Genomic DNA, 12,345 nt, shown 5'->3' on the forward strand with positions numbered 1-12,345 from the left:
CGCCACTTTACTGGTGAAAGGTTGTAAGGATTGAGATTTTGACAGTACAACTAAACTCTCTGTTGATGATGTTTTTGTGTGTAATTTAATTACATAAATACTCGTCAAGTTTCAGGAGAAAACGAGTTAGAACGGAAAAGTTACGCGATTATTAGTTTTCACTTAAAGTGAATAGTAACCTAGTTTTTCGGAGAAGCCACCGAGTAGAGTTGGCTTCTGGTGCGTATCGGACTCCGTTCATAGCGATCCAATAGCTCGTTTCGACCGGTTCAGCTATTCTGGAACCATTGGCGCTGACGGATTTTAGATTTGATGCACGGTTTTAGAGAAAAGGAGTTTTATCAAAAAGAGGTTTTCGCTCTTTGCTTTTCTGGCATTTTAAAGCTCCTCGTGCTCTGTGCTTGTGACAGGGGGGTTGGGTGAGAGATGTTTAGGGTACCTACTAGTGGTAGGGAGTCCGAATTTCGTGTGTGTGTGTGTGTGTGTGTGTGCACATTAGGTTGTGTGATAATTAACGCGGTTAGTTGGGGTAGAGGGCGATACTTTTCAATCGGGGTTTCGTATGATGATCCTTCGTAGTCAATAAGAGTTGTTTTTCGATGAATGGAGCTTTTACTTGGACCTCTAGTTAAGTTTTTGAAATATAAGAAATAACTCGACATTCTAAAAATAAAAGTTAAGGTATTATGAAGTGGCTCTATTTCCAGATCATGTATGTTACGCGTCTTGCAAGCGGGGTGGCCTCTCAAATCTTGATTATGTAATCCGACGGTCAAACGAACCGGTCTATCGGAAAATGGATGCGATGATCGGATTTTCTCAGTCTTCATATAAGACTGCAGTTACTCAGTGAATTAGGTGATGATAGTCAGAGTGTCTGGCAATAATCTTTGTTGAATGAATTTTCTCGAACATATTATGTACTTGCTTTAATATTTACATGTGTTAGATAGCGGTACTCCTCGGCGAATAAAAATTGTGGCGCAATTTGGGTGATGTTTGTAGTGACGTGTAGTAAATTCTCGGTCAATATGATTTGAAATATTATGAAATTTGTTTGCGAAGTTTTTAATGCTCTTGATAATGTTTCTCGGTATTGAATCGTCGATTTTCGGTTGTGAAGGCATCTGAATGCAATCGTAATTCGGCATACATAAGTGTGTGGATCTTTATGTCCAATGCGGGAATGTTATATTCATTAGAAGTATATATTAAGTAGATGCTTGCTTGGGGACCACTAGTGGGGTCCTCTCTTTTTTCCCTCCTCGCTGCTAGTTCCTGTCTCTACTTAGCTGCTCTCTCTTATACTCTAATCCCTGTCTCCTATGCCGGTTGACGCGTTCATTACTCCTTATATTAGTTATTTTCGCCGCTGGGCCTTTTCGCTTATATGCTCATGGCACTCGTGGGAAAGATAATTGCTGCAGCAGGTGATCCGATCTCTTTTTTTATCCGTGCACCGTACTATTGTTCAATGACCCCCTTGGCTCATCGGATGTGGTAGGTGAGGGCTGTGGACACCCCCTCAATAGGTGCTTTGATTGGTTATAGTCAGGCGGGCCCGAGCGGTTTGTGGCGGACAATCCGCAGTCTTGGTCTCGCTTCGCTTCTGTGAGTGCGGTATTTCCCTAGACGAGACGGTGTCTATGTATTTCCGAACGTGTCGATCTCGCTCTAGTTCTAGTTGTTTTTTCTCGGTAGGTGTCTACTTGACTGGTAGTGACATGGTCATGAAATGATCAGGCCGGAGCATACATTGATCTGTCTGATTAAGTCCTTATCTGTCGCTGTCGATCCGCGCTGTGTGGCGCATGTGATTGGCTTGCGTCGACCGTTCTCTGTGCGCTATTCGACATGATCCTTCTCGGTTGATTCAGGTGATCGGTAGCCGGACTGTGCAAATACATATATCTTGCGCAGATAACATTATAAATTTCCAAAGTAAGATGGTCCGCTCGACCCACGGTTTTGATGTTAACTGGCAGCAGTGAGGAGCGCGAGGGCCTTCTTAGAATCTCACCTAGGCTTTAGAACTCCTGTGCTTTATCTGGCACTGAAAGAGGTGCGAAGATTACAATCTCTTCCTTGCCTATTGTTCTTGTCTGAAATTCACTGAAGAAGGCCAGATGATTTTACAAATGTTTCATGGGTATGGTTAGCAGGAGTACCTCTAACGGTGTTCACCCAAAGCTTTGTGAAGCTCAGATTCACTTCTGGTTACTATGCTGGAGCGTGTGTGGGATTTCATATTGCCTCCCCTGTCGCTGCTATAGTCTCGCCGCGCTCTGAGTTTTCACGCAAGTGGAGTCGAGCTTTGCTATTACCGATGGCCATTACAGTCAGTTGGGCAGCCAGTGTGCTCTTGTTATTGGTAATGTGTGTCGTTTCTCGCGAGTCTGATCTCATCGCGCCGATTAAGGTCTTGTGGCCATCACTGTGGGGCAGGACTTTGTTCTTGAATCGGGAGCTCGGCATCTATGTTGAGGCGGCCTCAGGCATCTGACATTAGTTACTTATTATGACACCGTTTGACCATCCTACGAATTCATTCCGTATGCTACTCTGGCTTCGCTTTGCGTTTCCGATTATAGCATTGACAAGGTGTCACCGAGATGAGCCCGATGCACTCTTCTCACGTGTAGCGGTAGGGCATCCAAGTCTGCCGCCTCCGCCGCCCTCTCCCGTCGAACGGACCGAACGAAGACCCTGGCTGCCCCGACACTGGCGCAACTTTCTGGCTGTTAGTGGTGCTGATTATGCCTTTACCTTATCTAGTGAGCTGTGCGTGTTCTGTTTCCGTTGGATGCCGGCATGCCGCCTCGTGCTATTCAACTTAGTACTTGTGCGATTTGATATTATTGTAATAGTGCTTCAATTTAGATCTGCTAGATTTGTTTCTAGTAATAGTCCGCGTGTTGCGTCACTGGTTCGGTAAATAGGGAGATTTTGGATGCTGCATCTTCGAAGTAACGTTGCCAGGGAGTTGTTAGGAACGTTATGCGATTAGAATGCTTGTTTTGCGTCAGTTGGTGGGGTTAAGGGGGCTCGGGGTCATCTTCGGGCACCTCGTTTGTGTCAAGAGATCTGCTCTGGTTGGCGCGGTGGTTAGACGAGTTTGGCGGGGGGCATAATGTTTCACTCAAATTGTTGACGGGTCGCATTATCCCCGCTTGCGCTCCACATGGACAGGAATGCTTCGAAAGGTGTATCGATGGTTCGTCCGCACGACCGAGAGCTATCCCAGTCGCTCTTGTGTCTTGTTATTTGCGCTGATGACGTTCTGGCTTGTGTAGAGGATCATAAGTGACAAATCACATAATAATAATGTGATTGTCGAGGTAATCGGAGGGATTTTATGCTATTTTGTCTTGTCGTTGTCAGCTGTTAAGCTGATTTCCGAGCGTGTACAGGCTGGTGGGTGACCTCTGGACTGATATTGTCCAAAGGCCCAGACCTTTGCGTAGTGATCGAAATCTTGTTCCGGGTGCGTTGTTTGTGCTGTCGGCGGTCAAAATCCACCGACGAGAACGCGGCAGCGTGAATTTCGAGGTACTTTGTGATAGCGGGAGTTTATTGTCGGGCCAGCCGCTGATGTCGTGAGTATCTCGCGTTCATTTCAGAGAGATAGGAAAATGACGCTGTACGGATGGTGAGTTTCGAACGGGCTCGAAATATGAATACTTTCGGGAACCCGGATCCCGTAACGATTATCCGACGGATAATTGCTTTGGAGGACGATGATTTTGTGTTTGCTTGCCAGCACACAAATATATTAGGGCTTGTTGATATGGTCAGCGGTGTACTCGCTGGAACGCAGTCCAGATGGCATTCCGGGACAATCTGTTGGTAACCTTGGCGGGTAGTCCGACTAGCAATTTTCGGGCTTTCCGATCGTGTAATTACGGTAGGTCGGTTTTGTGAGAAACCGATCTCCGTGGATTTATTGTTGGGTCGGTTGGATTTAGATGGTTATTAGTGTGTGTTATGGGTTAGACACTAACCCGGTGGACCTTCCTTAGGTCCGGTTGACATCCTTTCGCAGTCAGGAGACAGGCGCGACATTCGTACAGGTGGGTACTTCGATCCGAAGTCGGTATAGTGGTGCACGCTCTGTGATAGTTTCTGACCCTTGCTCTATCGTTGTTATCTGATATATATATATATAGTGTTGAGCCTAGCACCCATGTTGTTTAATTTTAGTTATACTCTACTCGGTTGTTTTTCATATCTAGTATCATGAGTAGGAGTAGAGCATAATTATGATTGCTTGTGAGATCAGTGACCGAGTCGGTCGATTCTAGTATCCCGTATTTGTGACCTATTCGGTCAGTTCCTTGACTTCTGTTGTCCGATGACCGTTGAGGTCGGTATACCCCGAGGGGTGGGATTGTCGATTAGTTGCCGACAGATGATTATAGTTTACTCATATCCATTGTTTGACATGTCTGTGACCCAGTCAGTCAGTTCGTGACTTTTGTCGAGTGATGACCTATGAGGTCGGTGTACCCTGAGGGGTAGGATTGTCAGCTAGTGGCTTACGATAGTTCTGGATTATACACTCAGATGACTTGTTGATCGATTCTTACATATATATTGTAGTTGACTTATTGATCAGTATTTACATATGTTTGAGAGGATGTTGAGTTGTTCCATCCTAGTTGACCTGAGTAGTCAGTCCTTGTGCTTCCTTACAGTTGATGACCTATACGGTCGGTGAGCCCTGTGGGGCAGAATTGTCGGCTGGTTGCTGACGTTTGGCCTTTGAGCATATCAGCATTGATCGTCCGAGACTTGTTCACATTTCACGAACACCAGCAGTCTGATCCACCGCAAGAGGGTGTTCTTTTTCAGAAAAGTAGTTGCTAGTGTCAACCCATGAGCCCAAGAGGGGTTATATGCTTTCAGCCTGAGATGTTGGGTACCAATATGGCTTATTTCTTTTTAGAGCAGTTGGGCATGGGCCTGAGGTGTTGGGTACCAATACGGCCTGTTCCAGATTGGGTATATTTGGTCTATACGTCTGGTTGACGCATATGTCTATAGTAGCAGTTGTTGCATGCATACTTATAGTTCTTTCTTTACAGTTGTCTTGCTACTATAGTTTTGATATCCATATATGCATTCAGTTTTTTTTTACAGTAGCGCTAGTTGTGTATTCGGTTATTGTTCTATTTCCTTCCAGGTTATAGCTACTGTATTTGTTATATCTGCTCATGACCTTATTTATCTCTTTCTGATCCGATGAGTACTCCTCGCCTTCGTCGGCTTGCGGTACCCACTGGGAGGGGAGACATGTTTACATGTTCTCACCTCCCCCACCATTTTTTAGGTATTGCGGGCAGTAAGGGTTGAGACGAGACGTGAGATGCATTCGTAGTGGTCGATAGAGCTTCCGACCCGGTATGATTGGTTTGGATACTACCCTCTCTATTTCTGTTAATGTAGCTTAGGCAGTTTATATTGTTCAGTATTTTTATTACATTTGAATATGTGGGTGTTCATGAATGTAATAAAAGGATTTTTGAAATTTTGTAAAATAGAAAGGTTTTCTACCCCTCGTGATAGTGTGTTTTAAAAAGAAAAAGTTTCCGTGTGGGAAACAGCTTTCAAAAGAGTTTCTCGTAGTTTTTCTCGACTTAGCATTTTAAAATAGGTTTCCGGGTAGGAAACATTTCAACTGATAGTTGTGGATTTATGTTTAAAATCTGTATATGAACATATGGAGAATGGTGTATGAATGTACGAATGTATAGTGGTTTGTATGTTCATTTAGTTGTGGTTGTATCCTGATATACTTGTTGTACTTGTGCGATGCCGTGCAAATACAGTGGAGACTCTGTCTGTGTGAACAGTGGACTCCCTGTATTTGTGGCGGATCTGGCATACCCTGGGGTCAGGTCTTTTAGAAAAAAAAATTTCTAATCATTTTCGCTGTGTTTTCAAACTAAAAGAGACCCCGGGGCGTGACAAAAGTGGCGCCAAAATCCAATTGCATGCCAAGAGTTCCGTGGAAATTCTTCCAAACCACAAGAGCTAAACACTCTAAAATGTCGCGCAATCTCACTAAGATGTACTTTTCCAACATTCTTACTGAAAGCTGATGCTTAGTCTTCACCTATGTGACATCAAGCATTATACCACAATTCTTCGGCATTTTCTTAGTTCCGTTATCCGCCAATGCAACTTATCGGTTCAAGAACTAGAATATAACCTGGCTGTCCAAGAGAAATTTCATTGACCACTTCAATCCTAACCTTGGATTGCACAGGAGTGGGTTGCACTATCAATGCCATCAATCTCCTTAATGTCTTTAGTGCATTAACCCCTAAATCCAACCACCTTGTTTCCTTAAGTAAAACTGGTTGAGTAAAGTTCAACATCGCCAAGCTCTCTACCGGTTTCCACTAAAGGTGTCCATTGCCACCTTGGTTTATCCCAGAGGGTAGAGAAAATCTTGTCATTATCCATTTGTAGAGTTATCTATCCTTGTTACCTCAAACATAATCCTTTAACCAAAGAGAGATAAGCCCCCCAATATCTTTCCATTTGGATTACAACATGACCCAAATCATAATAAAGAACATCACTAAAAACTGCATAACCTGCCCCCGTTGTAGATAAGATTGAAATCGGGGTAGCTGTCAACCATACCATTAGTTCCAAGGAACTTATCTCACATACATCATTTCAACTACACTTCTCGTTCCTCATAAGTGAGTCGAATGAGGGAAAATAGGTAACCTGGTAACTCCCTCCCTGTGATTTCCATAGTATTAAGTTGAACTGAGAAAACTTCGAATCTCGATCTCAACCGTCGGTTTAGGCCAACCATTAACTGTATGATTTCCTGGGGTCTACTACAACAACTGCTTCTGACACCACATGTCAAAGAATACTATGTCCAGCACCAAGTCCACACTTTTTAACTTGGCAAAGGGCTTCCTCACGGAAGGTACCTGCAGTACTATAGTGGTCTTCGAGATCTTTATCACTTCGAGAGTACCCAAAAGTCATGGATAAATAAGGCAATACAACAAATCCATCTAGAGGGACTTGGAATCACAATTCAACAAGTCTATAAAATTGACATCACAATAAGCTCATATGACATCACAATAAGCTAATAATAACAATCGGGCTTAATCATTTTGGATCGATGGTTTGTAATAACATCTAAAAATTCAATTATTACATGGGAATATAAAAGGCCATCCAACCTAGCAATAACAATCGGGCTTAATCATTTTGGATCGATGGTTTGTACCCAATGAGTTATTATTGCTAATGGGTCAGATCGTTATCATTAGTATCGAAGCCAAATACCAACCAGAAGTGTGAGACCTAAATGCGCAAGGCAAAGTGCTACACCACGGAATTGGTGAAGTCACTTCTTAAACCTACAGAAGCCACCTCTAGAATTTCATATCGCCTGAAAATTTTGGTCTCTGTGTCTGTGATCGGTTTAAGCCTTATAATTCTAGTCTATATATCAAATTCTAGTCTATATATCAACGATCGAGTTTGGACATGACGAAAACGTCAAGGTCTAAATAAGGAGAGAGTGTGACACACTAATAGTCCCACACCACCCTAATAATAACAGCTAAGCTTCAACATTTTGGATAAGCAGTTTGGTCCAAAAGAATTATTGTTGCAAGCGGGTTTACATGATGTCTCCAACCAATCAAATTACTCCCCTGGGATTCATCCATCCTATCATAGGTTTTTAAAAAATATTTTGTTTATACATTTCTCTCACAAGGAGAGATGTGATTGGCTAGTCATAGAAGATGTAGCGTAGCTCCCACATTACAGACTTCCTTCCCAAACACACAATTACACGCAGAGAGAGAGAGAGAGCACAAATGCATCTTTTCATAAATACCAACAGTAAATTGATACAACAAAATGGATTAAGATTCCTCCATAAATACCAATAATAGATTTGGTACTACATGGTGGATTGAGATATCTTCATAAACACCGGTAGAAGTTTTGATACAAATTAGTGGATTAAGCACCCAAAGCAATGTTCCCTCTCTGAGAGAGAGAGAGAGAGAGAGAGAGAGAGTTCATACCAGAATAATTAACATGCTACAAATCTATGCTTACATTAGATGGTTGATTCCAGGCTAGTATGGTTCCCACCATAACAGTAACAGCTTCTCCCTTGATCCGAACCCTTTGAGTCTTCTCTTCCAATTGTAGGTCCAATATTCCACTCCTTGAAGAAGCCTGAATTGAACAAAGCAAAATAAACAAAAGAGTTACCACATGTTGCATCAAAAGAAGGGAGACAAACAACAAAAGTCAAAACTCCAATTTCTCTTGAAAATCAATTTGCTTTAACTAGACCCAATAATGTGTTAAGCAGTACCATGTAAGCAACGAGGCTTTGTTTCCCCAACTTTTTACTCCAGTACGGTGCCAATGCACAATGTGCACTACCACAGACAGGATCCTGCGGAAAATGAGGAAAGAGATAGAGATTATTTATACAATAAATGTGTCCAAATTAACAACATCATACAAGATTAAAGGTCCTTTCCTTTACCTATTGAGAACAAATCTTGCCCTAACATCAAAAGAAATGGACATACGAGCTATAGATTATTGCTAAATTAAATGGTGAATATGTGAGAAAAAAAATTCTTCAACTCTTCAACATCGTTCAATTGTTTTATCTTTTCATTTGTTTAGACCATTTACTCAAAAATGAAATAAAAGAAAAGGGTCAAATGCAAATGTCCATGTGCACTTGACCTTTACTGCTCTTTAATATTTTCAATTCAAAAAATGTGAAAGAAATAAGAATTTCAAATAACATGTCGCAGAGTACACGGTTTAGCTCTCATGGAGCTAGCGAGAGGCACATAATTAACTAAATTATGCGTGATATTATTTGCATGATATTATTGTAAGCACTGTAAGGAAGATCTGATACTTGAAGTGTTGCACCAAGATTATATTGTATTCTGTTATCCTAATAGATTAGAACATTTCCTGACACATCAATTTGCTGAAAAGAGTTTCTAGTCTCTTGTTAATTAGCTTAATATCTGCATGTTAGCTTGTCATGTAAAGTGAAAAAGGTTACTATCCCTACAAAGAGATCCATCATTTCAATCCAACAGATCAATGCCTCTCGGCTTCTTCATATTCCATGCTCAAAGCAAGTTCAAAATAATTCCTCTCTTTTAATATGCCCGAATCAAATAGAGATGTATTTCGAAAAACCAGATGATAGACATTTGCAGAAGATTCATTTGCAATCAAATACCAAAGCATATCCTACGTTATGCTTTTCACTTGAATTCAACCGGATCAAATTGATTTAGTCACACTATAGGATAGAATAGAATCATCACATGATCAATGAGAAACTTATGATATTGGCCTTAACTTTGCGTAATTATATGATCTCAATCAAATTTGACAAAATGTCATCTTCTAGCGGCTCAAAATCATAACTCTGATGCAAAATCGGATGTGAATAGGATTAATTAGTTTAGATTTTAATTATTTTTCTAAGTTTTGGAATTATTTTATTTGTTAATTTGTTTTAGTTGTTTTAAAGATTTTTTAGGATCTATCATATGGAAATGTAAGGGCTGAGATTTTTTTATGGTGTAATTTGATATTTTTCAGCGGTGTCCTTATAGGTATTTTAATTTTGATTTTGGAATTACTGATTTAATTTCAGTGAAAAACAAGTTATTATTAAAGGTGTATAGTAACTTGTACTATTCACTTAAATGAATAGTAACCTACATTTTATTTTGAGGCATCGGTTTGAGTATGGTTTCAGACGTGAATTGCACACCGTTTCGGATGGCCCAATAGGTAGTTTTCAATGGTTCGGCTGTGCCGAAGATGATAGCACTGTCTGATTTTATGCTCGACGCACGTTTTTGAGGAAATCTGCTTTTATCGCAGATTGGCCTCTTATTGCTTAATGTTTTTGCTTTTTAGAATTTTCTGGTGCTCTATTTTGTGTGAAAATCCATGCCATGGTGCCACTGGGCACATTACACACACTAGTGGGTTTTCAGCAAGAAAATCTATGTTTGGAGGGCTTAATTGCAATTTTTTCAATGCATGAAATTAGAGTGCTTTGCGAAGGGGTTATCATTTTATGTTAGAAATTTCACAGTTTTGACGATTGGAAGGATCTATGTGAAAGTAGACTCGGAATTTGGCTGCAGACAACGTAGTGACGAAATTTGGGACGAAATACCCCATCTCTTTTGGAAATATCAGGATTGGTCACTGTGCCTCCATGCAAGACAATCTTTATAGATTTTCTTGTGGGAAGGCTAGGATAGTAGTCATCTCGGTCCACATGGTGAGCACTGGAAATTTTTCAGGCAGTATATGCACAGTTGACTTATTGTCACAATTAAGGGTGTATATACCGATTGAGATTGGTTGTATACTAGCCCAGTAGTTGTGCCTTGCATAGCTGAACGGCCTGTTAACTAGGGCAGTCTTGGTTGAATTACCGAGGGGTGTGGAATCACGATTGGTGAGTGGCTTGAACCTGGTTGTTGACTCAGGAGTCGTGGTATGCATTGGCATACAAGGTATATAACATGGCTAATCATGAATATCTTGGAGTGGAATGCTACTCTAGTCACTTGGTGACAGGCACGTCAGGGCCCTTGTTGAGAATGGTATTTAGTGTTGTGGAAACATCAATTGCTAGGGTTCCTTTGGAGACGACAGCGATAGTCTCGTAGAGACAGATGTTAGGCATCACTGATGGTTTTGATCGTATGTTGAAATTGGCAACCCTATTTACCTAGTGACGGTTATGCAAGGAATTTATGTCGAATGGAATAATACCCGAACGAGCAATTGAGCTTGCTAAATTGTCGAGCTCAATTGGTAGTGGCAGTCTTGGACCTTTCGGTCCAAGTGGAAGGTTAGGTCTTGGACCTAGGGGAGTCGAATGTCGTTGGTGGGTTTTTGATGATAAGGGTTTGACTTTGGTAGTCGGTAATATAGACTGGTGGGAGGCAGTAGCCTCCGAGAAGAGTGTTGTTAACACAGGGTTAAGGGCATTGTTGGCAAGGCACTATCACTCTGCTTAGTGCTTGCGCGGATAAAAGCTATTATTTATCAGTGATCAGCGGAGAGGTCACATCCCTTGTGCTTGGGCAAAAGTGAGAATGATTCATGTGGAACTTCATCAATTCGCTTCATTTGCCTCAGGGCAACAATACGGATTCACTCATGGTAAGCTAGTTAGCGAAGTCGGCTAGTAGGAGTTTGTCGTTTCGGCCCTCGGAAACATACTCCAGGCTTGCGTGTTGGATTAGAATAATAAGCATCTACTTTCACGCATTGGGGATCTTTGAAGTTGTTGCATAGACGTTGATGCCAGTGTGCACCTGTTACCTAGGCAAGACATGGTAGAGGGACCCGTGGTTTTGTTCCGAGATAATAAGGCATAGACTTTCGACTTAATCGAGTGGGATAATAATACGCGTTGGCCTGGAGTTTCAAGTTAGTGAGCATTTATAGCTCAAGTTTTGCCAGGTATGGGACCAAGTGGTCCTGGTTGCGGTATAGGTTTAGTTCGCAAGCTTTTGGACGATTGTGATTCCTGTGGGCATTGGTCCGCAGACTTGGGATTGACACGTTTCCCTTCGTCTTCCCCAGATGAAATCGCACATTTCTTGCTCCTCTACTTCGGAGGTAGATCCTCAATCCGTCCCAAGTCTTTGATATACATAATGTACCATTTTGGGAAGATCATAGCTTCGAGAGAGCTCCAAAGCAGATTCTAGTACAAGAGGATAGTCCACTACAGAGTTTGATCATTCCAAGTTCAAAGGAAATGTGGGTGAATTGAATATATGAAAGAGCTCGTGAAGAAGTTCGGCTTAGAGAATGCCAAAGACTTTCCTACACTCATGAGTAGAAGTAATAAAGGAGTTGGAATTAATTCTCAAGAAAAAAATGTTGATGAGAAGCTTTATCGGAGTATGATTGGCAACCTTTTGTATTTGACTGCAAGAAGACCAAATATATCCTTCAGCTTTAGAGTATGTGCCAAATATCAAGCAAATCCCAATAAAATCTATCTTAGAGCGATAAAATGGATTATTAGATATGTTAAAGACACAATAAATTATTGCATTTGGTATCCGATGGAGATTTCACTTGATCATATAGGATATTCAGATGCAAATTGCGTTGGCTCAATGAATGGTAGAAAAAGTACTAGTGGCGCATGCTTCTTAGTCACTGTTTTGTGGCATGGCACAGAAAGAAACAGAATTGCATTGCGCTATCAACTGCTGAAGGTAAATATCGCTGCCGGAAGTTGGTCCACACAAC

At 41.5% G+C, this 12,345-nt stretch overlaps 1 protein-coding gene across 1 annotated transcript in view; it reads right to left on the reverse strand.

Moving 5' to 3' along the window:
- LOC109709510 (uncharacterized isomerase BH0283) overlaps positions 7,858-12,345 on the reverse strand; it is a 42,800-nt gene continuing 38,312 nt past the window's right edge. Inside the window, exons 5-6 of the mRNA XM_020231776.1 lie at positions 8,378-8,461; positions 7,858-8,235 (exon numbers count right to left, since the gene is read on the reverse strand). Of these exons, the coding sequence (XP_020087365.1) occupies positions 8,095-8,235; positions 8,378-8,461 (225 nt within the window). The 3' untranslated portion in view covers positions 7,858-8,094. The remainder of the gene's footprint in view (positions 8,236-8,377; positions 8,462-12,345) is intronic.

Source organism: Ananas comosus, linkage group 4, assembly GCF_001540865.1.
Source record: "Ananas comosus cultivar F153 linkage group 4, ASM154086v1, whole genome shotgun sequence".
In the NCBI taxonomy this organism is placed as follows: domain Eukaryota; kingdom Viridiplantae; phylum Streptophyta; class Magnoliopsida; order Poales; family Bromeliaceae; genus Ananas; species Ananas comosus.